The 25505-nt window shown below is 58.6% G+C and overlaps 2 protein-coding genes across 12 annotated transcripts in view; one reads left to right on the top strand and one right to left on the bottom strand.

Annotated features, from left to right (window-relative positions):
- The window catches only part of PGS1 (phosphatidylglycerophosphate synthase 1), a 110479-nt gene that overhangs the window by 21649 nt on the left and 63325 nt on the right, over positions 1-25505 (top strand). For 4 of the 11 annotated variants that reach the window (XR_008619270.1, XM_028499174.2, XM_055090466.1 and 1 more), the window contains exons 8-9: positions 7738-7886; positions 12329-12457. Coding sequence is in view for 7 of the 11 variants with exons in the window: in XM_028499174.2 (XP_028354975.1) it covers positions 7738-7886; positions 12329-12448 (269 nt within the window). In the remaining 4 variants the exon portion in view is untranslated. Of the gene's footprint in view, positions 1-7737; positions 7887-12328; positions 12458-17159; positions 17293-22868; positions 25170-25505 lie in introns of those variants that run through there. The other 7 variants (XM_028499176.2, XM_024130152.3, XM_055090464.1 and 4 more) reach the window with 6 other exon arrangements.
- The window catches only part of DNAH17 (dynein axonemal heavy chain 17), a 111358-nt gene continuing 100284 nt past the window's right edge, over positions 14432-25505 (bottom strand). The window contains exons 75-80 of the mRNA XM_024130151.3: positions 21568-21747; positions 21020-21205; positions 19711-19893; positions 19000-19143; positions 18282-18507; positions 14432-17252 (exon numbers count right to left, since the gene is read on the bottom strand). Of these exons, the coding sequence (XP_023985919.1) occupies positions 17005-17252; positions 18282-18507; positions 19000-19143; positions 19711-19893; positions 21020-21205; positions 21568-21747 (1167 nt within the window). The 3' untranslated portion in view covers positions 14432-17004. The remainder of the gene's footprint in view (positions 17253-18281; positions 18508-18999; positions 19144-19710; positions 19894-21019; positions 21206-21567; positions 21748-25505) is intronic.

Raw genomic sequence — 25505 nt, 5'->3', positions numbered from 1 at the left:
CTGTTGTGGCCTCTCCCGTTGCGGAGCACAGGCTCCGGACGCGCAGGCTCAGCGGCCATGGCTCACGGGCCCAGCCGCTCCGCGGCATGTGGGATCTTCCCGGACCGGGGCACGAACTCGTGTCCCCTGCATCGGCAGGCGGACTCGCAACCATTGTGCCACCAGGGAAGCCCTCTGGCTCATCTCTTGATGGTCACTTCCCCCAAAGCAACCTAGGACAAGGAGCAGGCAGCGCAGGTGGCGCTGGATTTGGACTGTGGAGTGGTGGACCATCTACTGATTGCCTGCCCTGTGCAGGGGCCATGCTGGGTGCAAGCGGTGTGTCTGCATTTGGGCCCTGGAAAATTCTTCCCCATGGCTGAGTAGCCTACACTACAGCTCCCTTCCCCAGGCTCCTGCAGGGCAGGCCGGGGCTGATCGCGGCTCCTCCTGCTCCCAGAAGCCCTTGGGCGACGAGGGGGAACGGGGATACCGTGTTCCTGCTTCCAGATCCTTGCCCTCCGAGAGCGCTGTCACCGCTGCACGCCTCTGGGAGTTAGGCACCCCGAGGCTCTGGGCCCTGACTGTGTTGTTGAACCTGCTGGTGGCCACGTGCGAGGCGATGCAGGAAAGCTGCGCTCGGTCCAGGCCTGTGGACGCTGGCAGGCGAGGTGGGGAGAAACAGCCTTCTCGTGGGCAACGGCCACGCCGGTCCACGGGTGCTAGTGGATAGCAGTGCAGTCTGGTGACGGGAGGCCCCGAGGGCTGGGGCGTACTCTTTGTTGTTTTCTGCTCACCGAGTGTCGCCAGGAACATGGAGCAGGGGTGCGTGCTCGGCTGGAGCGGCGCTGGCTCTGCCCAGTGGCCTGAGTGGAGGCCGCCTCACCGGCTACTCTGTTGATTTCCTAGCAGACTTGAATATATATCTCATTTTAATAAGTTGAACTGCTTCAAAGAACCAGAGGGACCTTCCACTCTTTAAAGACATGTACCAGAGACCCCTTTGGCAATGTGGTCCCATCTGGTTAGTTTTTATTTGGAGTTTTGCAAAGGGCGCGTATTTGATATGCCAAGGAGACCCTGGGTAAGCCTGATGTGGTGGAGAGGTTATCAGGATGGGAGTCTCGAAGCCTGGTTCTCAGCCCAAATGTACCTTTGGCACAAGTGGAGGGGCCAGGTTCAGCTCCGTGTCAGCTGGGGCGATGGCTTTGGATCGTACTCAGGAGGGAACGGCGACATGCATGCATTCGAGCTTCTGTGAAATGACTGTGCGGTTATGGGCGAGGAGCGGAGTCCCGGGGGTGGTGGCGGGGACGCCGTGCGTGGCGTCGGAGGGCTGGGACCCCTGGCGAGGAGAGGCATCCTCCTCACCTATAGTTTTGTTGCTGATCTCCCCATGGGTCAGTGAAGGGCGACACTGAACCCGGAAGTCTTATTACCAGCATCTGCTTGGCCTCAGGAGGGCTTTGGGGGTGTGGGAGGGTAGGGGTCTACCTTCGACATCCGTCAGTTGGCAGCTCTTCTGATTGACGGTTTGTCAGCTTCCTGTTGCCCGGCCTTCGTTCCTCACCTGGTGGGTGAGGTGGGACAGGGTTCTGGGAGCGGGGGAGCATTCCGACCTGATGGGGAGCACCACCAGCTCAGGAGTTTAAAGACTTGGTTTTTTTAGAGCAGTGTTAGGTGCCCAGCAAAATTGAGAGGAAGGTACAGAGAGTTCCCGTGTTCGCCCTGCCCCCCAACACATGCACAGCCCCCCCGCTACATTTATTATAATTGATGAACCCACAGAGACGCGTGATTGTCACCCCGAGTCCGCAGTTTACATCAGCGTTCATCTTGGTGGTGTACGTTCTGTGGGTTTGGACAAATGTACAGAGTAGTTTCGCTAACCTAAAATCCCTCTGTGCTTTTTTTTGTTTGTTTTTTTGAAAATACATTTATTTTCCTTGTTTATTTTTGGCTGTGTTGGGTCTTTGTTGCCCGTGGGCTCAGTAGTTGTGGCACGCGGGCCCTAGAGCGCAGGCTCAGTAGTTGTGGCGCACGGGCTTAGTTGCTCTGCGGCATGTGGGATCTTCCCGGACCAGGGCTCGAACCCGTGTCCCCTGCATTGGCGGGCGGGTTCTTAACCTCTGTGCCACCAGGGGACACCGCCCCCGGCTCTGTGTTCTTGTGCTCTGCCTATCTCCCCCCTCACCCCCAGCCTCTGCCCTGGGTAACCGTAGATTTTTTTTTATCGTCTCCATAGTTTTGCCGTTTCCAGAATATTATACAGTTGGAATCATACATACTGAAGCCTTTTCAGACAGGCTTCTTTCACTTACCATGCATTGAAGTTTCCTCCATGTCTATTCATGGCTTGATAGGTCATTTCTTTTTAGCGCTGAATGTATTCCATTGTATGGATGGACCACGGTTTATCCTCTCGCCTACTGAACAACATCTCCGTTGCTTCCAGGGGTTCCCCTTTTAAAAACTTGGTCCTGGTTGAGAGTAGGGTACAGGGGACCAGGAGCAGGATGGCTTCGTCAGCAGTTGTGCGTGCTATGTGTACCTTGTGCCCGTGAACTAACCTCTTTAGGTCTTGGAGAGGCAGCAACTTCAGGGGAGTCTGAGTGAGTATGAAGTGTGTCAAGCCTAGTTCTTGCATCTTCTTAGCCTTCTGCTCCATGGAGAGGAGGAGGGGCTGAGAGGTGGTGTGTGCAGCATCGTGGGATTTCTTGCTGTGAGAGCGGGGGCCACACCCATGCTGGGGGACGTGGGCTCTGCCTGCTGTTGAGGTGTTGACCTTGATTTCATCTGGACGCGACACCCCAGCATGAGCCGCGCGGTGTGTGTGGCGAGGGTGGGGCAGGGCCATCGGGTTAAGCGATTTCTGGCTCCTGCCGACAGAGGAATCTGTTAATGATTGTGAGAATTGCCACTATTTTTACTGCCTTCCCGATAGGCCACTTGGCATGGCGCCCAAAGGTGAACTTGTAGTGAGAACCAGGGCAGCTCCACCCTGTTTGTGGGGCACACGTGAGGCAGTTCTCACCTGGGGATGGGGGTGTGCCTGGGGCAGTGCCGCTCACCTTGGACCGAGCGGGCACCAGCCTCCGGGCCTCTTGGAGTGTTTTGCTTCTGTTCTGGCCTCAGAATAGGTGACGCTTATTCATTCATCTGAGGTTAGGACTGTGATGTCTTCTGTCCCCTCTTGTTTTTACAGGGATCTGAGAACCCTCTGAAATTTATTGCGGAATCTTGTGGCGGGGAGGAGAGGGAGGGGTGCATAATTTTGAATTTTTCGTGGAGAGATCCTCAGAGAAGGTCTCTAACCTGAAATGTTCATGTGCTCCTGCTGTAGAACCTCAAGGCCCTTTTATACTTAATCATTTGTTGGAAGAGGTATTTTTATCCGCATTTTATTTATTTTGTTCAAACAAGTATTTCTTGAGGGCCTGCTGTGTGCCAGGCAGCATTCAGGGCATTGGGGACGAACCCCTGGGACTAGGCTGGCTCCCTGCTCTCATAAGGCGTAGGTTACTGGGAAGCAGGTAAGAAGTGGATGAGTCTATCCAAATACAACGTCAGGTCGTGGAAAGGGCTTTAAAGAAGACCAGAGCAGGAGGGGCTCCAGGTTGAGGGGGGTCTGTTAGATGGGGGTCTGTTAGATGGGGTCTGTTAGATGGGGGTCTGTTAGATGGGGGTCAGGGAGGGCCTCTCTGAGGAGGTGACACTGAGCAGAGACCCCCCGCGCAGGAGAGGTCCGGACAGAGGGAACAGAGCGTGGAGCCCCGAGACTGCACTAGGCTTGGAGGACACCCCCTGGGCCAGGGTGGTCAGAGTGGAGGATGGGCACTGAGGTTGGAAGGGGCTTGGAGGCCAGGGTGAGCCAGGGCCACGGGCAGCCTGGGGCTATCTATCTGGTTTACCCTTCAGCATGATGCTGGGACCGTGAAGGACCGTCAGCGCGAGCAGAGCGGAAGCAGGTGCCTCTCTCCCTAAAGAGGAGGCCAGGGCGTGGGGCAGGATGTCTCATTGCAGAGCTGGGAGGCAGTGGAAGTTGTTGGCCTCCAAGTCCAGTCATCTCTGTACCCACGGCATGCTCCCTTGGTGGTGAGACCCGCTGTCCCCGGTGCTGAAGTTCAGTGTCTCCCCCTGCCCCCCGCCCACAGGCACTTTCTCCCCTCCTGTGCTGTCCTTGCTGCTGCAGTCTCTCCCTGATCCACCGGTTCTGGGAATGCTGGAGGTGTTGGGCCCAAAGGTCAGGCCCTAGGATGAGGACTTGGGGCTTGATAACAGGTTTATGGCCGGGCTGGGAAGTGCTGTGTTTCCCGACAGTGAGTCCCTGCCCGGCAGTCTCACCCTTTGTGTGTATTCGCCCCGACATCCTGAGTGGCAGTGTGTGTCTGGCCGGAGGTTCTGACAGCTCAGGAGCTCAAAAGGGCCTCTTGGGAGGGCCTCCCCTCCCCGAGTGAGAATTTCCCAGTTGTCTTCAGGGCACAGACCAATAGCTAAAAACTCCTGACTTGGTGATCTTCAATCTAGAAGGACTCTTGTTCATAGCAGCCCCCGTGTCCCGGGCTCTCTGAGGCTGTGGGCCTCATGTGGAGCTGCTGGTGGCACTGCGTGGCATCCCCCTCCGGCTTCCCACGCTGCATTACCCCCCACCCCATCACGGCACGCCAAAGGGTGGCCGTCTCGCCATTTATGGTCTTTATTTTCTTTTCGATGGAGAAAGACCGTGCAAATGAGACTACAGGGAAAGTTGGTTGGGTGACTGCAGGCCTCACCAAAGTGGTCAGTAGGCTAAAAAAGTGCTGCCTCTTTAATCCAAGCACTCACCCGAAGTCCACCCTGGACCAGAGAGGAAAGAAGCTGAGGGAGGCAGAGGTGACAGGGAAGAGAGAAAAGAGAAGAAACAGGTGTATGTCATACATAACCAACAGGGTTGATGCTACCCCACGGGGCAGAGCCTGGTTCTTGGGGAGGGTGCTGAAAAAGGCTTCAACAGGGCTAAAAAGCTCTTTCAGGGATCAGGAATGGAAACAGGTTGAGAAGCAGTGGTCCATACTGGGGAGCTGCGGGCTGGGCTGAGATGGGCTGCCTGCCTCTGATGGCTGACCCATAGGTTGCCTTGAGAGGGAGCGGCCTGCGTTTAGGCAGATTTTACAAACAAGCACGTGGAAGACCAGGCCCTTCCCACCTTCCCTGCGAGACCCTGTGGTCTGGGAGCCTTGGAGGGACATGGGGTCATGGTGGCAAGTGATTTACACCAGCCTAATCCCACGTCACCCATGTGGGTGTTGGGCCTCCCTAGTCCTGGCTCTTCTTACCTGTCCCCTCTCTGAGTGGGCTTGGGGCAAGCCAGCTGGACAGGTAGCACCAAGCAGACCCAGTGTCTTTAAGGGGCCAATCTTGGCATCAGAAGGGTTGGAACAGGGAATTCCCTGGTAGTCCAGTGGTTAGGACTCCGAGCTTCCACTGCAGGGGGCGTGGGTTTGATCCCTGGTTGGGGAACTAAGATCCTGCAAGCCGCGTGGTGCAGCCAAAAAAAAAAAATGAAATAATAAAATACATGGAAAAAAAGAAGAGCTGGAACAGTAGCGACAGGTGGAGCTCTCGCCTTGTCCCGCCCAGCCCTGGTCTTATGGAGGGCTGGGGCGGGGCGGCTGAGCCTAGTGCAGATGGAGGGCCTTTACTGCAGAGGAGGAGGCTTGGACCTCCCTGGGCATCTGGAGCAGTGTGCCAGGGCCAGCCTGCCCACCTGCGTGGTCTGGCTGCGTGCTAAGGTGAGCCACACGGTTGCTTACATGCAGCGGCCCAGCGGAGCGGGCTACAGTCGATCGAGCGATACACACGGGCAAGCCTGTGGCTTTGATGTGGCCCCTGCGTGTGTGTGTGTTGGGGGGTGGCAGGCGTATTACAGGAACAGGCAGCAGAGAGTCGTCATCTCTTACCCAAGACGTTCTTGGAAATGCTCCTGTTCTGAGTGAGAATTAGGAAATGGCCTTCTATTTTAGGAGCTTGGTGTGTGTTGCATGTTGTTGATTTGCTTGTGTTGCTCCTGCATGCCTGTGTGCCCTTGAAAGGGTCACATTGGCAGGGGAGAGACCCGTGGTGGTGGGAGGGTGCGAGGAGGCCGGCCCTGTGCAGGGTGGCCTGCAGAGGAGCCTGGGACTGATGTGGCCACACTGGGTGTCCTGGCCTGGGCGCTCTTGGTGCAGCGTGGAGGGAAAGATAGAGGCCAGATGCAAACCTGGGCTCGCCGTAGGAGGGAGGAAGAAGTCTGGGCAGCAGGTGTCCTTGAGAGGTTAGGTTTGGGGAATAGTCTTTTTAGGAGAAGTAGTCCTGATGGGGCCTGGAACTCGGAGGGGATGGAATGGGGTGCAAAGCAGAGGACCTGCCTGCCGTATTTCAGGTGACATGTAGGATTCTGAGAGAATCCATCACCTTCGTTACAGAGGTGTCGCCTTGGTGTTGTCCGAGATGGCGAGTTCCCAGGGCTGGGGGAGGGTGGCGGGCAAGGCAGGAGCCACTACCACGGGGCTGCTCACACCGAGCCCTGCTTTCTCCTCTGTCTGTGGTATTAACTGGCTCATTTTCTAGCAAAAAAGGGGGAAGCGGTGTTCTCTGGGGTGGGACTGAAACGGACAGGGCCTCCCAGGTTCTCTCGTGCGCTGGCCTCTCGTGACCTCGTCTGTCTAGCCTAAAGCCCCGAGCCCCTGAGCGAGGGAGAGAGTCGAGTGGCCCTGGGGAGGCAGGGCCCAGCTCATCTTCAGGTAGATGCAGCAGGTAGATGCAGCGTGGAGTAACCAGAGCTCTGTTTTCAGGCCGGGGCTCTATCGGCTGTCCCCCCGCCCCAAAACCCTCTTAAAGGGCCCGTGCTGGGCTGCTCCTCCCCTTGCAGGGACCCTTAATAGCTCGGTCAGACCCAGGCTCCACCTTAAGAGATTTGGGACAAAATCCCATAGGAGCCCAGGCATCGAGAGCTCTGACTCAGGGGCCCACGGAGCGCTCCTCTGGGAGGAGGTGGGAGCTGGACCAGTCCCCTCGCTTCTCTGCCCTCTGCTCTTGTAAGGGTGGTGGTGGGGGCGTCCTCACGCCAGTTCTAGGAGGAAGGACAGATGCCCCCCACCCCACAGGCTGCTTACAGCAGCAGGTAACCTGCTCTTAAACCCAGTCCTTCGTCACGCCCGTAACCGCCCCACGTCTGCTGGCTTGGGTGAAAGCATCTCTGTTTCGAGCCCACGGGTCAGCTGCCTTCTTTCCTGAGAAGCAGGTGTGACCTGAGCTCTGCTGGGCCGCTTTCCCTCCGGGCCTGCGGAAGGACTGGGGAGGCTGGATGGTGGCCAGGACGCGGCTCAGGCAGTTCGGAGAGCGGGGATTAGAGGTCCTGCGCTCTCTGGGAGGGGCTCTGGTAGCATTGCGGGGTGGGTGGGGGTGAGAACAGAGCCTGAGCACGGCATCACCAGGGTCCTTTGAAGAACCCGCTTCTCGCCCTGTCGGGAACAGAGGCCACAGCGAGCCACGCGGCAGAAAGGGGAGCGTCCCGGGGAGCATCCCTAGTGCCGGCTGCCCCGCCGACGCTGCGGTCCCTGCGCCTCCTGGCAGCACCCTGGGCTGGGCAGACGTGGCCCCAGCTTAGCCCGTCCCCTCGGTGTCTTGTTCACGCACACCCCGTGGGGGGCTGCTTTCCTCTTAGGTTGGAGCGCGACTGGAGAGGCTGTGGCAGCTGCTGTGCTCACTTCCTGTCTGCACGTTTCCTTTTCCCTGCAGGCCTCTGGCTGTACCTGGCAGGGAGCAGCCTGCCCTGTCTCACGTTGATTGGCTCTCCTAATTTTGGGTACAGGTCAGTTCACCGGGACCTGGAGGCCCAGATCGCCATTGTGACGGAGAGCCGGGCCCTGCAGCAGCAGCTTCACCAGGTTGGTTGGGGCAGGTGGGACCTCCCCGCGGGGGTGGGGGGGCATAGCTGGGTGCCAGGTCCCCGAGGGCTGCCTCTGCCGTCGTCTCCTGCCGGGGGCTGAGCAGAGTGGGAAAGAGCCGGGGTCCTCTCGCGTGTCCTGGTGGCCGGTCCTGAGGGACACCTGCCGCAGGGCTGTCCTTCGAAGCCCGGGCCCTTCTGCCTCCGGCCTGGGGCTCGCTCTTGCCCTGCAGGGGCTCCCCGCCCCCACCCCTTACATCCTGGAGGACGTGTTCTCTCCCTGCACGGGAAGATAACACTGTTCTCACTGGCATGTGAATACTGCGCTGGTTCCCAACCTCTTCTGAGACTGCGGATCAACTATGAGAGGGGGTAAGGAGCCAGGGTTACACAGGACCCGGGTCCGTTAGGGAAGAGCTTCCGGCGGCCTCGGTCACTTCTGATGAAGACCATCTCCAGGAGGTGCTTCGGAGTCGGTGGGGGGAGAGGCGGGAGGCAGGGCTGCCACCCAGGCAGAAGGGGCACGCAGGGAGCCAGAGTCTCTGCACGTGGAGACAGAGAACCCGGAAAAAAGAGCCCAACCTTAGACTGAACTCAGAGGCCCGTGCAGACAGAGATGGGTCACGGGGAGCTAAGCCGTTGCGAGCGCGCTGACAGTCCCGTTCACAGATTTCTGTCTGTGCCCTTGACTCAGCACGCACGATCCTATTGCGCCGAGAACTTGAATTCTGTTTATTTTAGTTCAGATTGTTTCACTTGGTAATGATCTGGTTTGGGATTGACCTGCAGAGGAGATGGTGGAGGGACTGCTCAGAGGTGTGCCTGGCCAGGCGCAGGGGCCCCTTGTGGCATGTCTGTGGGGGCCGGTGGTGGGCGGGACGCAGTGGAAGGTCGTGGCTGCCTCGCCTCCTGCCCGTGTCAGGGGACGGAGGTCGGGCAAGGCAGGCCCGTTTCCAAGGTGTCTTGGAATTTCTGTGTTGTTTTTGTCACGCTCCTAGTTGTAATAGGATTTCTTTCCTTACAGTTGTGAGAGGGGAAGGCAGGCATTTTTCTTGAGAGCGGGGGCCTAGGGCCTGAGAGAGAACCGAACTTGCTTTGCCTGGCTCGGTGGGCGCGTTCGGTGGCCCACCGAGGACCTCCCGCTCCCCTAGGAAGAGACTTCCCGGCACGGCTCACCGGAGAGCGGCCCTTTCTTCTGAGGTGGGGCTGGAGAGTCATGGGGGACGGGACCCTGAGCCCCTGCTGCCGGCTGCTGGAGACCCACGGTCAGGTTGGGGAGGGGGGGCAGGGGAGAGCGCCATTTGCTCCCTGGGATAGGAACGTGGCAGTGACTCCCAAAGGGGCAGCGGTCTCGGCCTCCTTTCGTGATGGTCTTTCAGTTTAAAGTCGAGAATAACTCGACTTTAAAAGTCGAGTGCTTCTGTGTGAAAGTTAGTACTTGTGTGAATCTTCGCATTTGAGCACCTGCAGCAGTGCCGATGAACTTTCGAGAACGCAAGCACAGCACCTGTGTGTGTGAAACCTAGATGGTCCTTTGGGCTCACAGATTTGTGACCTTGACCACAAGGCTTTCCAGGGAAGGTGCCAGCTTCCCTCCTGAGTCATGGGAATGTAGATAACACTGCCGTAGGCCAGCCCTCAGAAGCGTATAGACTGAGTTAAGCTTTTATTCTTGTGTTTGGGAACTGCTGTTGCGAAATTGTTGGAGCCTTTGTTGATGGACGAGGAAATGGTAACTGCCTTGTTCCCCGGGATCTGCCTCCTGCGATCTGGGAATCTTGTCAGTGACTGAGTGGGGCCTTGGTGCCGGGAAGGGCTTCACGACCAGGGCCGAGAGGAAGTGGCAGCGGTCGGGCTCTGGGTGGCCAGCGGGAGAATCTGATCTGCTCAGCAGATCGCAGACGCTATGGTGAGGCTTCCAGCAAATGACCGAGGAGGTTCCAGTAGGGGCCGGCCGGCCTCAGAGCGGGCTGGGTTGAGAGGAACAGTGGGGTCTCCTGGACTTTCGCCTCGGTTGCTGAGAGCCGGGTTTCCTCAGACGGTAGCGAGTGGTCAGTGTGAACGTGGCCTCTGGCGAGGACCAGGTCTCTGTGGGTCTGGGCTGATTTGGGGGAGCAAGTCTCTGCCCAGGGTCCCGGTGTTGGCTGCTCTCCCCCACTTCCTGAGTAAGGGGACTGAACCCACATCCTGGATCTTGAGAAAAGCTAGGCCGGTTGTGGTCAGGAGCTGCTTTCCCAAATGACATATTTGGGATATTTTCTTTTTCTTCCCAAACCTGAATCCCAGCAGCTTTTGATGGTGGGAGGGTGGCAGTTCATGCGACTGCAGCCCTTCCGTTCTCTAGAGGCACGTTGATTTCTGTGCCTTTGAAGTGCAAAAATGCATTTCTGGAGAACTCCACCTATGTATTCGTATACTGGGAGTGCAGCCACCCTCTGGAGAGGCCCGTACGATGCCCAGCCGCACAACCTTCCCCGAGCCCAGAAAGTCCCTAAAACCCCGGCTGCCCAGGTCCCTGCTCCCAGAAGCTGCGTCTGGAGTCCTTGGGACCCAGGGAAGGGCCCTGTTCATGTCACACTGGGCACCGGAGTGGGGAGATATTTTTATCCGAATCCGAAGCCCCTCCCTTCACTTAGTACGTACAATAAAAACTGAAAGCTTCCTGGTTTTGTTCAGAGGACACGGTTTACCACTTGTGACCTAAGAAAGACTCCCTTGAACAGCATTGTAACCTCAACCAGCTGACTTCCTTCTCCATCCCCGTGTGGAGTCTGTGAGGAAACTTAAGTGTTTCTGGTAATTTAATTGAAATCTTGGCTGTGTATTCATTGGAAAACATAAAGCTGGAGCCGGGTCTGTGGAGACTTCTGCAAAGCAGCCCCCTGAGACCGAGGTTGGCTCCTCCGTGAGGCCCATCCAGCCGTGGTCAGCAGGCGGCTGGCAAAGTCTGAAGCACCAGGGACCCCCGGCCCTGGAGCACCACTCACAAGGGAGCGAGCGCAAAAAACGTGCCGGAAGACGAGAAGTCGGGCACTAGATTTCCCCAGCCCGCGACGGGAAGAGCTGTGGACAAATTCTGTAGTGTCCCGGAGGGCGCGGTGTCCTTCGTCCCCTGTCCTCACTGGGTCAGAGGAGTTTGCCAGGGACGTGGCTTCCATTCTTGCCCCCGGAGAAGAGAGCGTCCAGCTCCCAGCGGGATGGTGCGGTGGCATCCGCTGTCCCCCTGGGGCTCCTGGTCCCGCAGTGGACAGGGTGTTTGCAAAGCCAGCGTTGGGGGATCCTCACCACAGTGTGGGATAAGTCAGTATTTTATAGATTAAAGGGACAGAAGGTTCAGAGAGGGATGTCACCACTCCTGGTGCTGGAAACAGAATCACATCCCCTGACTGCTGCCTTTTGCCCTTTGAAAGCTTCGATACCTTATTAAGGAAACACAGCACTTGTAGGGTGTAATGCTTAAAAAAGAGACAGTTTCTCCTCTCAGAGATTCTAAACACAATTTAAGACGAGGCTTATATCAGTGTTTTTTAACTTGTTTTTAAATATGAAAGTAATAATCGTTCATTGTAAGAATCGAGAAAAGTTACAAGACGCTAACCCTTTCATCCAGAGAGAGTCACTGAAATGGTTTTCATTGCTTCTTGTCTGTCTCGTTCTGTGTGCATATGGAGAGGTGTAACTTGTTTTTTTTCTTCTTAACGAAAGTAGGATTATATTGTGTATGTTAACTCATATCCAGTGTCTTTGACTTAATATATCTGTGCACTTTCCCGTATCGTTAAGTAAATGTTTTTCTAGAGTATGGTTATCTTATGGTGAATGCTGATGTGTCACATGGGTTTATTATATTTAATTAGCTGGTTGGTGGACATTTAGGGGGTTTCCAGGTTTTCTCCTGTCATAAATGTTGGTGTGATAAATATCAGTACACGAAAATCTTAGTGCATAGTTATTTTCTTGGGATAAACTCTTGGCAAGTGGAGCTTTTTAAGGCTTTTGGTACTTGTTGCCAAATCGCTCTGACAGACAGATGATTCGAACCCCCTTTCCATTCATTCCATCGGCATGTCCAGGAGTGCCTGTTCCCTGGGCCTTCATCAGCAGAGGGCGATGATGTTACAAAACAGCTTTTTGACAGTTTGAGAGAAGAAAAAACTGTGTCTCATTTAAAGAAAATCTCATTATTTTAATTGGCACTACCTCATTTAGTCAGGGTGAACTTTAAAAATTTTTTTCCACCAGCTGTATTTCTTCAGCTCTAAATTGCCTGTCCCACACACGTCTTGCTTGGTCTTAAAAATTTAAACACACTGGCTTCTTAGCTTTTCTAAGGAGTGCGTACAGGGGCGGCCTGTGCTGGGGCCCCCACGGAGCCCCTGGGCTGGCAGCCTGCGTCACCTGGTGCTGGAGCCGACCCCTAACCCGTCTGTCCCTCTTCTCCAGGAGCAAGAGCAGCTCTACCTGAGGTCTGGTGTGGTGTCCTCTGCCACCTTTGAGCAGCCGAGCCGGCAGGTGAAGCTGTGGGTGAAGATGGTGACTCCGCTGATCAAGAACTTCTTCTGAGAACAGCAGGTACTGACTGCCAGGCCGGCCCAGTGCGGCTTCCCAGGGGGTCACTAGGGGGACAGGGGGCTCCCCCCAGCGGGGGTCCCCGGGGCCTCTCGCAGGGACTCCAGGGCCCTTTCGTCCTTTCTTGGTTACATGTCCAGGGGTGTATGTCTGGGCTCGTGGGTGGTTGTCGAGGTTTTGGAAGCCTGGTGCTAAGCGAGGCAGCCCTTTTACCTTCTGCCACGTCCTGGGGCCGTGGTGCGGTCAGTATTGTGGGGCCCGCTTATGCTCTCCCGTCCCCGGGGGCCGGAGGCGGCGCTGGGGTGAGGGCCTGGTGGCCAGCGGGTACAGAGGTAGATTCTGTGCCCGCTCCTCGCCGCCGAGCACACCGTTCCGAAGGCTGTGGGAGCAGAGGGGCAGCGCTTGGTCAGGAGCGTCCTGGCTTGCTGCCCTGGGCCGCTGCAGCTGCCAGCGTGAGAGGCCCCGGGGCTGCTGCCTCATCTCCCTGACGTTTCTGTGACGTGCGCTCGCGGAGATGAGATGCTGTCGTGCTGGCAGCTGGTAGCAGGACGTGCTCCGCCCGCCCAGGAGCCCTCCCCTCGCGGCTGGGCCTCTGGCCGTGTCCCACGGGAGGACGAGACGAGGCCTCTCCTGAGCTGCCCCTTGGCTGTTCGGATGCCGGGAGGCCGGGCAGGGTGCAGCTGCCGTCGGAGGTGGGGTCTCTCCTGAGTCACCTGTGGGTTCCAGATCCCTTTTAGACCCTGACCTCCTCCCGTGTGGCCCCAGATGGGATCAGTCTCCCGGGTGGGATGTTCTGGGCCGGACTTTGCTGGTCCAGCCCACACTGGGGGGTGTGGGGGGGATGGGAATGGTTGGGCCTTTGGCCTGTGGGGAAGGGAGAGAGGAGGCGGGAGGACAAGGATAGAGGGTCGAGCGGCCGAGCGTCGTCCGCGTTGGCACTGTGTGCGGCCTGCGTCCCCTGCGGCCTGGTACCGTGGTTCTCTTTTCAGCCTCGCTTCAAAAAATTTTATTTGTTTCATTTTTTTCTCAGCATTTTAATTACTTTAATTTCATTCAAATAACATGCGGATTTAGAGAGTAAAATAATACCCAAAGGCCAACAAGATGCAGCTGCCCTTCCTTCCCCCTAGCAGCCACTTTTGACTCTTTTACCTGTTTCTTCTGATATCTACCCGTGTGCTCCTGCGCCGCCCCCAGCGTCTCTAGGAGCAGATTTCAGAACCTCCCTGCCCAGTCCCCACACCTTCAGGTGCTTGAACCTTGCTCAGAGAGAAGGCCTCGCAGCCCCAGGGCATGGCAGCTCATCCTTGGGGCTGGGGGCAGCAGACGGGATTCCATCCCTGCCCACCTGCTCTGGAGGCAGCTTCACGTGTCTCCCTCCAAAGGGCTGGCGGCTACGATGGTCGCGTTCGTCCGTGGGTCCTGGGAGGCCGTGGCTGGCCTAGCCCGCGCCACCTTGCTGTGCGCGTGGGGCGCCTGCGCCAGGAGCACGTCGTCTGAGACGTCGCGCCACAGCCCCTCCCCCGGGCCTGGGCAGATCTGCAGGCTTTCGTGGTGGGGAGGTGGGTGGAGCAGTGGCCACGCCGCCTGGGGGCAGCAGCACATCAGTTAACACTGTTTGCCTCCAAAGCAGTTATTAAATTGTCCTGTGGGACAGTGAGAGGAGGGAAGCCAAAAGAATGTGCCTGTGCCAGGGCACTGGGTTTCTGTTTGGAGAGAGGCTTTCGGTAAACAGCGTTGGCATTCCTGCAGATGCCGTGGGGCCAGAGCAAGCGTTGTGCCACGGCCTGGCTTGAGCAATCCGAGGCCGCTCCCTTTGCGAGCTGCTCGCTTTGTCTCTGCCGGTTGCCTTTGGTTCGGTCCTGGGCGGGGCCCTCGCTCTCCCCCCCGCCCCACCCCCCCCCCACCCCCGCCCGGCGCTCGCCCCAGCCAGGGCCCCTACCCTTCCACCCACCGGGACTGCTGCGGCCGTCACGGCACCTTCAGACGCAGCATAGCTTTTGTCCCAGGCTCTGTCTCCCCAAGGCTGGATTGCAACTCCAAGCAAGGTGAATCATCTCTCGCAAAGTTCGAAGAGAATTTTGTCATCTACCCACAATGTGTAGAGTGTGGAATAAATGTTTTATTTCAGGCTCTAAAGGCAAAACTGGAAAATCTCCCCATTTTGTGGTTATTACCAGGGATGAAAATGAGTTGCCTGGTGGCCACTGGCAATTTTATGTCCTCCAGTCAGAGTGGTGGCTCTCCTGGCCTTCCAGCCTGGACACGAAGGGCTACAGTGACCCCTCCTGGCCAGCAGAGGTGGTTGCCCGGTGGCCAGGCTCTGGGGGCAGGACTCCTGCCTTCCAAGGGGGTGGATTCTCCAGGCCCCAGGGAGGGAGGATTTGAGGGGCATTTTTCCTTCTCCCTCTTAGCCCCACCAGGCCCCAGGATTGTTGTAAATTTTTGGCCTCGGAGTTAGGGCTTGCTTCTAGGACCTCTCCTTCACCCATGGATTGGGTGAGTACTTGGAAAAAAGTTTTCACAAAACTACTTCATCCTCAAGTTGAACTTAGGAGGAGGCCAGGTGGGGGTGGGGGCGGGGTGGTGCTTGCTTTACTCTGCTTTGAAGCTAGAAAACACCGAGGTGCCAGCCTATGGGCCCCCGCTGGAGTCTGTGGGCCCTGCCAGCTGCCTTCCTGTACCCCTGGTTTTCCAGTTCATCATCGTCTCATTTTGTCTGCACCCATTACCTGGGTCCATCAGATGGGGGCCTGTCCCAGGGCAGCCCTGGGACCAGCACCGCGGTAGCCACCTGCTCCCCTTGGAGCAGGAGCTCACAGGATGAGGCCGGATGAGGCAGGCCAGCTCTGGCCCCTTCCCTCCTGGGGCGCAGTGCCTGTGGACAAGCTCACCTTTTTGGAAGTCAGGGTGTCTCGGCTGCTGAGCAGCTGTCCCTCTTCTGCTGACGTGGGCTTTGTTTGTTCTTCATTTTCTAATTCTAATTAATTCCTAGATGGTGGGTTAGGTTGTTTGAGATTTTTCTTGTTTTGAGGTAGGCCTGTATCGCTATGAACTTCCCTCTTAGAACTGGTTTTGCTGCATCCCATAGATGTTGGAAAGTTGTATTTTTATTTTTGTTTGTCTCGAAGTATTCTCTGATTTCCTTTTTGATTTCTTCATTAACCCATTGGTGTTTTTTTTGGTAGCATGTTGTTTAGTCTCTGTGTGTTTGTATTTTTCCCATTTTTCTTCCTGGAATTGCTTTCTAGTTTTATACCGTTGTGGTTGGAAAAAAATGCTTGATATAATTTCTGTACTCTTAAATCTGTCAAGTCTTGTTTTGTGGCCTAGCACATGATCCATCCTGGTGAACGTTCCATGTGCACTTGAAAAGAATGTGTATTCTTCTGCTTTTGGATGGAATGTGCTCTATTTATCTATTAAGTCCAACTGACCGAAGGTGTCATTTGGGACTACTGTTTCCTTATTGATTTTCTGGGTGATCTGTCCATTGATTTAAAGGGGGGGGTTAAAGCCCCCTGCTGTGAGTTTTGTGTTATCGTCAATTTCTCCCTTTACATCTGTTGATATTTGCCTTATACATTTAGGTGCTTCTATATTAGGTGCATATATGTTTAATGAACATTATATTGTTTTCTTGTATTGATCCCTTTTATCGTTATATAATGCCCTTCTTTGTCTACTATTGTAGACTTTGTTTTAAAGTCTACTTTGTCTGGTGGCAGCAAGTGAGAACTGATGGTGGGGAGAGGGGAGGGAGACAAAAGACAACGAAGATGCTGCCCAGAACTAAGAGGGGACGACCATTTATCGTGACCTCCCAGGACACAGACATGTGTTTAAAGTGGTCCCTCCCGTTCCCAGCAATTTCAGAAAGTGGGCGTGGGCAGTTGACTGACAGGGAAGCACTTGAGCTGTATGGAAATGGCCCCTCCGTGGAATAGTTTGCTTTTCAGAATTCCGGGGCAGGGAGGCGGCATTACCATAATCGAGGGAGGTTTTCTTGCTTGAGAGAAGGAATAGTGCTTTAGGGGACAGCGCCTGTGGCAGTGGCCGCCCCTGTTTGTACGGGAATGGGACACCCTGGCCCTTGGTGGTGGGTGTTTGCGGGTAGCATCAGGCAAGGGTGTGACTGCCTCCAGCTCTAGCCCTACATGCCTCCGGTGGGAAGTCGGGATTTGGGGGTTTGGTTCCTGGGATGCTCCCCTGGCTGCTGGGAATTGGGGCCTCACCCCCAAGCCTGTGCCAGGCCCCTGGTGGCCATCAGGCCGGAGGCCGGCTCAAGTGAATCAGACAAACCTGGCTAGGTGGCTTCACTGTTTTATTTAATCCAATCCACACCCCCCTCTCCCAGGCTGCCCTCCTCCACCCTCTGGCTAGTCTAGACGTGCATGGTTATAAAGTGCCTCGACTATTCAGGAGAACAAAAAAGCAATCATCATCAGTTCCTGTGAAAATAAGTGATTGATTGATTGATAGTTGCAAGGCTGAGGAGTTCCTAACTGTAAATTTGAAGTTGCGGTTCAGGACCTGGCCCTGGGCTCCAGCTAGACCTGTAGGAGCAGCGCCACGGCTGCCAGGATCCACTTTGCTGCCTTCTCCTTGGTCTTCAGGTTAAAGGTCCAGACGTAGGTGGGGCCGCGGATGCGTGTTTTGTACACGGGACACTCATAGATGTTCTTGGTCTCCATGCGGTCCACAGGGACGGCCTTGATGAAGATGACGGGCATGGCAGGCGTCAGCTCTTTCAGCCGCGCTTCGGCGATGACTCCCGTCTGCGTGTCCCAGCGAGCTCCTGCAGGGACAGCACGGCCGAGGGTCGGGGTGGCCCAGGGTGAGGTGACTGCTTCCCATCTGTCGCGCTGGCAGTGGGGGAGGGGCGGGGCCTGGCTTGCACCCGCACCCCTGCAGAGATAGGCCAGGTGCCAGGGCCTGGACTGCAGAGGACGGGGTGGCGGGGGTCGTGTGCACACGGCGTGGCGGCCTGTGTGTCTCGCTGTGCACCTCTGAGGGACAGATCAGCCCTAACGCGCGGGGCTCCATTGTCTGTGTGCGTGGTGGTGTCTGTCAGAGCCTCACGTGTCAGCCTTGTTCATTTCAGTGGCAGGAAATCATAACAGCTCCAACTGAAAATGACTGACAGACAGACAGACTAAAAGCTCCCTGCTTCCCTCCCTATGTAGCGACTGTCCTACGTGTCACCTGCACAGTATAAATATGTGTATGCACATACAACTGTTATTGCCTTGAGCCAGACTTATTTCTACTCACCCTATTTAATGATGCCTAGATTTCCTGTCTGTAATTCCAAAATAAACATGGAGAATGGTTGCTGCTGTGCTTGTCTTTGGTGATGTGGGCACGGTGCGGGGGTGGGGGAGTCGCTGGCACTCAGCTCAGAGTGGGCCGGCCGGCCGGTCCTGTCTGTCTGACCTTGCCCGGTGCGGGACAGGGTTGACGTGGGCGGAACTGAATGAGTGCCAGCCCCGCGCCCCCCACTGCTGCTGGGACCTGGCCGTGTGATGGCCTCGCACTGGGCTCAGGGGAGGGGGCCGGCCGGGCCTCCCTGCCCTTGAACCTGCGCCCTGGGGGTGCGGTGGTTGGACAGTAGCCCTGATAGAGGTGGGCTCCTGGACCCTCAGCCCCAGAATGTATGCCTGTCCTGGGCTCCAGGGCTGAGCTCCTCGTGGCCTCAAAACGGGGGCTCAGGTCTGCGGATGAGCCCGCGCCGCAGCAGAGCCAAGCGGAGGCCGGCGCGTGGTTGGGCCCCCTCAGGCCACCGTGAGCCCACGTGCCCCGTGCTTCCCCTGCCGGCGCCTGTTACCTTCCATGAAGAGCCCGTACACGTAGGAGCCCTCCCGGGGGGGCGCGGTCATGTCCTCCCGGTTCCTCTTGGTCACCTCCACAGACAGACACATCTTGTCCAGAGGCCACTCGTTCTTCCTGGCCATGGACTGCATGACGGCCGTGAGGAAGGACTGCGGGCTGAAGAAGCCGGCCAGCCACACGGTGGTGGGTAGCGTGAGGTCCGTCGTCCAGGCCTCGAGCTCCTGGAGGGGACAGAGTGGGGCCGCGCTAGAGCCTCTCCGCCTCCGCACAGAGGACGGCCGCCTGCCCGAGACGCCCCTTCACGGTCTGGACGGGGAGAGCAGGGTCCAGGAGGGGGGCTCACGATGGAGAGGATTTGGGTCTGAAAGAGGCTGCTGTTCTCGTTCTCCCCCAGGAGGTGGCTCCCCTGACGGGTGTCCGTGGAGCCTCCTGGGCTCTGCTGGGAGGGCCTCTGCATCTGTGGCCACAGAAGCTGCTCTTGCTTCACCCTCGCCCTTTTCTTCCTTCGGGGAGGAAGGTCCTGCGTTGTCGGGCCCGCGTGCTCGTGGTGTGGCCCAGGCCCTTCCGGCTGTGCTCCGATCAAGGCCAGGCCAGCAGGGGCCTCCAGGCCTCTGACGGGGACGCATGTCCCCCCAGCCCAGCCTCACTCCTCGGGCCCTGGGGGCAGGTTTGCTGAGAGTCAGGGCAGCGGCTCCCCAGAGGCCGGTCCTTACCCTGATGCGGAGCAGCAGGTCGGCGTACCAGGCCGCCAGGCCCACCCTCGAGGGGTAGGCCCGGGCCACCCACGTGTCGGGCACAGTGTCGTAGAACAGAGCCGTGGACAGGTCTTCCATGTCGGTCGTGATGGTCAGTTCTCCCTGAGGGACACGCAGACGGGGGTGCTGGGGCGCTCGGCACAGATGGAGACCCGGTCAGTCCTGTGCCTTGTTGCACCTGCTGTCAGGTGGGCGAGCCCCGCCCCCCCCCCCCCCCCGGCCCCACCCCGTGTCGAGAGTTGACATGGGCCTGTACAGTGCCCCTGCAGATGCCCTGTGGTGGCCACACCAGGGTTTCCTGCCAGGGAACAGTCCAGATGGCGTCCATGGCCACCTGGATGTATCCGGCCGGTGGGCGAGCCCCGCCCCCCCCCCCCCCCCCGGCCCCACCCCGTGTCGAGAGTTGACATGGGCCTGTACAGTGCCCCTGCAGATGCCCTGTGGTGGCCACACCAGGGTTTCCTGCCAGGGAACAGTCCAGATGGCGTCCATGGCCACCTGGATGTATCCGCAGATGCCCTGAGGTGCCCACTCCTCCAGACCGGGGAACTCGAGGTGCCGAGGCCCAGCGGCCTGGGGCTTGTTGGTCTTGTGGCCAAGGGAAGTCAGCCTGCGGTGGCCAGCCCGCGGCCCAAGTCACACCCCAGGTCCTGCCACCCCCGTTTTTACCTTCAGCCCCAGGTTCAGCTCCTTCAACGAGCGGCGCATTTCGTTGGTCAGGACGTTCATTCTCTCACATTCTTGGAAGGCGACAACCACGTAGGGGGTCTTCTCGGCGGCCTTGGCCATGATCTCGGCCATGTTGAAGGTCTCTGGGATCTTCTCCAGGATCTCATCCAGCACGGCCTTCACCTGGAAGCCAGCCCCCAGCCAGCCCGTGTCACTGCGCCCGCACCCCCAGCCCTCCCCCAGCGCCAGGGCCCGGGTGCTGCCCCGACGTTCAACTCCGAGCCCAGGAGCAAGGCAGGCAGAGTTGCCAGAAAAACGGGATCACGGAGGTGCAGCCCTGCGTTTGATCAGGGGAAGGTAATCTTGCCCATCAGGCTTTAGTGTTCTGGCTTCGTTGTCAAGGCCATATGGCTCTGGCCACGGGAGCATCAGGCTGCCCTCGCCTGGTACCTTCGGACGTCCCTGAATGCACTGCTTCCCTCCCCCCTCAGATCCCCGGGTGGCCGTGGGGTTGTGACCTCGTCCTTGGTGTGGGCTGGCTGCAGGGACCGTGCTGGGCACAGCCTCTCAAGGGGTGGCCCACGTGGTGGTCACGGGCACCACTGCCACCAGAGCACCATCAGCAGGTCTCTGGTTTCAGTCATTAGACAAAGAAAAGGTCAAGGGGCCTCAGAGCAGAGAGGCTTCCAATCAAGAATGTGGTCTACTTAACTGGGAAGCCCAGTACTTAGCTAATTTTTAGTAGAGCTTGTCCGGAATATTTTAAGAAGTGCCAAGGTGCCGATGCCTCTTGAGACGGCAGAGGTAACCCTGACAGCTGGGAATTGATTAAACGCTCTCGCGTTGTCTGCGCTGTGCTCTTGCCGTGAGTGTTCACGGGATCTGTCCCCCGTGCTCACCCAAGCACATCTGGAGGGACTGGTTTAAGCGTCTAGACTGCCCTGCCTGAGCCACATGCGCTGCCCTCCCAGGACTTCGGCTGCTGCCCTTGTGTTTGTGTTCGCGGGGCAGGGTTGAAGGGCAGGCGCTCTCGGCAGCCCAGCCAGTGAAGCGAGGAGCCGCAGGGAGGGAGGTTGCTCGGGCGAGTACGTGGAGATGCCCCGCCTCTCTCTAGCTCAGCCCTTGCTGCTCTGTCTGGGCTGCAGCAGCCGGCTTGCAGGCTCCCCTCCCGCCGAGTTCCTGATCCCGAGGTCTGGAGTGGGGCCCGATGAGGTTGCAAACAAGTTCCCAGGGGCTGCTGCCGGTCGTGTGCCCCCAGGTCCCAGGCCCTGCCCCTCCTCTGTTGCCGGATGGGTGGTCAGGCTCCTACCTTCTCCTCGCGAGATACCCCAGTGCCGCCGGCTCCCGACTCGGTTTCTTTGGGCTGCATTTCCAGGACAGTGCGGAACAGCTTCTCCGAGGTGACCGTCAGGAAGCCAATCTCTGCATTGGGGTGCAGGCCGTACAGGTAGGGGCTTTCGGGGGGCAGGTTCTCATCGATGTATTCGTGGTAACCCTGCAAAAGGAGGGGGGCTGGGTAAGCAGGGAGAGCTGTGCGAGCCGGGACCCGTGTCCTCCGTTTATGAAGTGTCGCTTCCCAGAGCGTTCTGCCCACGTCTTGCCCTCTGTACCAAACCTCACTTCCCTGACCCCCTGGGGGCTGCTCCCCAGCCACACACAGGAAGTCTCCACTCTCCTGCGTGGAGGCTGCCTTTCAAGCCCCCTTATTTGGGTTGCCTGTCCACTCGCTTGCTGGTGGTCCGCCTGCGACGGAGGCTCTCGCCAGGGAGCCCGCGGGACGGCACTGGCCTCTGTTGCTTTGTGTCACAGAGGGAGCTCATGTTTAATGTGTCACCCGTCCCTGGAAGGAGCGCTCACCTTGTAGTCCAGGTTGGGGGGGATCTGAAAGCCTGGGGCCAGCAGGCTCTCTCCCTCCAGCACCTCCGCCCGGATGTACTCCTCCAGGTACGTCCTGCAGAGCCGGCGGTCCCAGTCGTCGGTGATGTGGCCGCCGTACATGATTTCCCCAAAGAGGTAGCGGAGATCGTCCCAGGGCACCTTTGGAAGGGCGGCGGCCGTCAGGGGACCCCGTGCCTCGCCCCTTCCTGGGTCTGCCAGCGCCTCCCGTCACCCCTGCCTCCACCAGGTCTGCAGGGTCACCTGCTACCCTCGGTCACCAGGCCCAGACCTGGCCCTTCCTCCCCCCGGACTCGGCCACCAGCTCCTCCTTGACCCTCTTCCTGCCGGGCTCCTCGCACGAGGGGCTTGCCATCTTCCCCGGCCTCCACCCCAGCCCCCGCCAGGATGGCCCGGCCGTGTGCCCGCCCCCCTCTCCTCTGCGCTCTCCCTTGACGTGACCTCCCCGACCCCAGCCCCGGCACTGCAGACCCCGCAGGCCGCCCCCCCCACCCCCGCCGCAGTTCCCACACCCTCCCTCTGCCTGTGCCCCCTTTGTGCCCCACGCTTGGAAATGCAAGTGTGGAGCCACCTGTGACCCTCCCCTTCACCGCCGTCTCCAGCAAGAGTGGTACCTCTTTGTGGGTGGGGTGTTGGCTCTTGGGCACCGTACGTCTTTCTGGCCATGAATCACATCCAGTTCGTCGTGCCTTCAGGATCTATCGAGTGGGTCTGCCTTCTGATCCCTCAAAGGGCCCTGGTTCCGATTACACCCCAGTAGCCTTGCCCACGCGTGCCCCTGAGGTCTCGGTGGCACAGCCAGCTCCAGCAAGTAGCCTCCCCGCCAGAACCTTGGCTCCCGGGCCCAAGGGAACCGGACCAAACCGGGCAGTGCACACAAGTGCGCCCCCTGGCGGCCGGGTCTCTCCGTGCATCCCCCCCCGCCTCGGCTACTCTCACTGCCCTCTGCTCTGCCTCTGCTTCCACGCTGTGCCCTCCGCCTGGGATGCCGCTCCTTTGGCCACCACGTGGCCATGACCGTGCTCCTCCTCCAGAGCGGCTCGAGTGCAGCCCCTCCCCAGAGCCAGGAACCCAGTCCCCCGCCGCGCTCCCGGCACGTAGCTGTTCCTCCTGCACAGCGCTGTCCAGCAGTGGGAGCCCCACGGGGCAGCCACGTTCAAACTCCAGCTTTTCCAGCAGCCACTTAAGTGGAAAGATTGTTCCAACAGGCACTCAGCATAAAAACTATGAATACGGTATTTTACATTCTTTTTTTGTTTTAGACCAAGCTTTTGAAATCCAGAGCGTCTCGTTCCCCTCCGCTGGGACTTGCTGCATGTCACGTGTGGTGGCAGCTGACGCGCTGGGCAGCACAGGACACACACACGAGTTTCTCTGAGGATTGTGGCTCTTTAGGGCAAGGTGGGCATTTATGTCACTCCCACAGGGCCCTGCCTGGATGGCCTCTGTTTACCAAATGCGGGCAAGTTGAAGTTAATTGAATAAGAACTTGCTGATTTATCAAGTGTCTGATGTGCTCTCATGAGCTCTGGCTTAAAACATTAATATCGGGGCTTCCAACAGGGGGGCGCCGTGGTTAAGAATCCGCCTGCCAACGCAGGGGACACAGCTTCCAGCCCTGGTCCGGGAAGATTCCCACATGCCGCGGAGCAACTAAGCCCGTGCGCCACAACTACTGGAGCCCCGCGCTCTGGAGCCCCTGAGCCACAACTACTGAGCCCATGTGCCACAACTACTGAAGCCCGCACGCCTAGAGCCCGTGCTCCACAACAAAGAGGAGCCACCGCAATGAGAAGCCCGCGCACCGCAATGAAGAACAGCCGCCGCTCGCCGCAACTAGAGAAAGCCCGCGCGCAGCAGCGAAGACCCAGTGCAGCCAAAAAAAATAAAGAAAGAAGCAAAACAAAACTAAACAAACCATTAATATCCTCTTGTTTGGAGGTTCTAGCAGGGGAGCGCAGCTACTCGTATACCCTTGACCGAAGAACGGTCCTCCTCTATTGGGGAAGGTCGTCCTCTTCGACCGAGCGCGCAGCTTCGGGAGGGACGCACGTGGAGCGGTGAGGGAGAAAGGGGACACCCGCCTAGCCAGCCGGATCAGCCGAATCAACCCTGGCGATCAGTGGGGTGACAGATGTCGCAGCCAGATCGCCCTCACATCCCATTAATATCCTCTTGATCGTCATCTTGTGACTTGCACTCTTTCTCCCTGCTTGGTTATCTCGGGTATGTGCCGAGCCGCCTTTTCTGCATCTTGCGTATTTGCTTTGGGGACAGCTTCCACTCCTCCTGCAGAGTGGGGCTGGGCACACCCCAGTTTGCCTCCCCGGCACCCGCGAGCTGCCTCCTGGGATGCGGGGCAGTGAGACTGACCCCGGGGGCGGTGCCGTCCGTGTGCCGCACCTGCCGGACGGAGCCCCCAGAGCGCCGTCAGAGACACGCTGCCACGCCTCGCCCTCAGAGCCCGAGTCGACTTCCTCAGAGCCGGGAGGACGGACTGGCTCGTCGCGGGCCGAGGGCGACATCCTCGCAGGAGGTTATTCAGCGTTGCCTCCCCGCCGCGAGCTGGGACAAAGGGAAGGTCAGGCTGCGCGGGCCTGGGGCCCCGGCCTGATCACACGCTGCTGAGCGCGACACCGAGTGTCACTCACGCCTCACCCCGCTGGTCACTGGGGCACATGGTGTGCGTTCTCGAGCAGTTTCTTACCCTGCTAGGGTTCTGTGGGTGTGTAACGAGGGAAGCGTCTGCGTAAATGTCCTTAGAAACTTCTAGCAAGACTGCTTCTCCCACTCGAATCTCCCCGGAGAGAACTGCTCTGACGAAGCTGCTGTGATGAGGAAATTCTTTCTTCACATCTTCTTGCGTTTATTTACTTGTGCGCGTGTCGTAAGATGTGCCACCGGCGTTCAGCTCAGACCCTGTCATAGGCGAGGTGAGCCCCGGCACCTGCCCACGGAGACCACCGTCCCCGTCCCCCGAGGAGGGCCGACTTCCGGTGTTCGGCCAGGAACTAAGCCAGCCACATTCCAGGCTCAGGCTGGGGTGGCGGCCGTCCTGGGAGGTCGTCTTCCTCGGGGGTCTGGGAGCAGCTGGCCCAGGTCTCCCCTCCCAGTGCGTCTGAGCTTTGTTACGATGGGCGAGACACCCTCCGCCCCTGGTCACTCAGTCCCCAGAGCTTGGAGGGGGTGTGTGAGCCTCGGGCCTCTAGCCAGGCCCCTGGGGCGCCCACCGTGCCCCAAAGCAGCGGGCGCCTTGGTCCTGGGGCGCTGGGACAGGGAGGGGGCGACGCAGGGGTGTGTCCGGGCGCCCTGGGCAGGTTCTCGGGAGCCTCCTGGGTAAGCGGAACGTCCACCTCTGTCGGTGTAGGAAGGCGCCGGCCGCAGGAGCACGGAGGGGCCCAGGGCTTACGGGGGTTCCTTCTGCCTCCCCCTGGGGGTCACGGAGACGGGTCCTGTGCCAGCGCCACGCTCCACATAAGATCCCAAGAGGCGCCACGTCAGGTGGGGAGAACGGCCGGCTCTCAGTTCCCGAGGGGGTGGCCACACCTGGAGGGGGGCCCGCAGCGGGCTTCACCTCACCTGGGGCGCGCGTCTCCCCTCTGGGCCCGCAGACAGGCCCTCCCGGCCAGGGAGCCGTCTTGCGGCAGCCCTCGCGGCAGCCTGCACAGCACCGGACACGCGGGTTTAATTTTCAACACGAGTGAAAGGAAGCGTTCCGCGTCTCCCGGGAGACTTCTTTGGCCTTCCCTCTGAACCTGCGTCCTGTCGGCGAGGCCCGCGGCCCAGGCAGCCCTTTCGTGTCTCCTCTCGGCTCTCGCTGCCCGGGGGGGCTGGCCTTTCTGGGGGAATCCCTGTTTGGGTGCAGGACCGGCAGGTCCCCAACGATATTGACTCCCGTG

The sequence above is a fragment of the Physeter macrocephalus genome, chromosome 14 (genome assembly GCF_002837175.3).
Source record: "Physeter macrocephalus isolate SW-GA chromosome 14, ASM283717v5, whole genome shotgun sequence".
Lineage (NCBI taxonomy): Eukaryota > Metazoa > Chordata > Mammalia > Artiodactyla > Physeteridae > Physeter > Physeter macrocephalus.
Note: the sequence above shows the minus strand (reverse complement) of the source record. Positions and strands in the feature narration are given on the sequence as shown.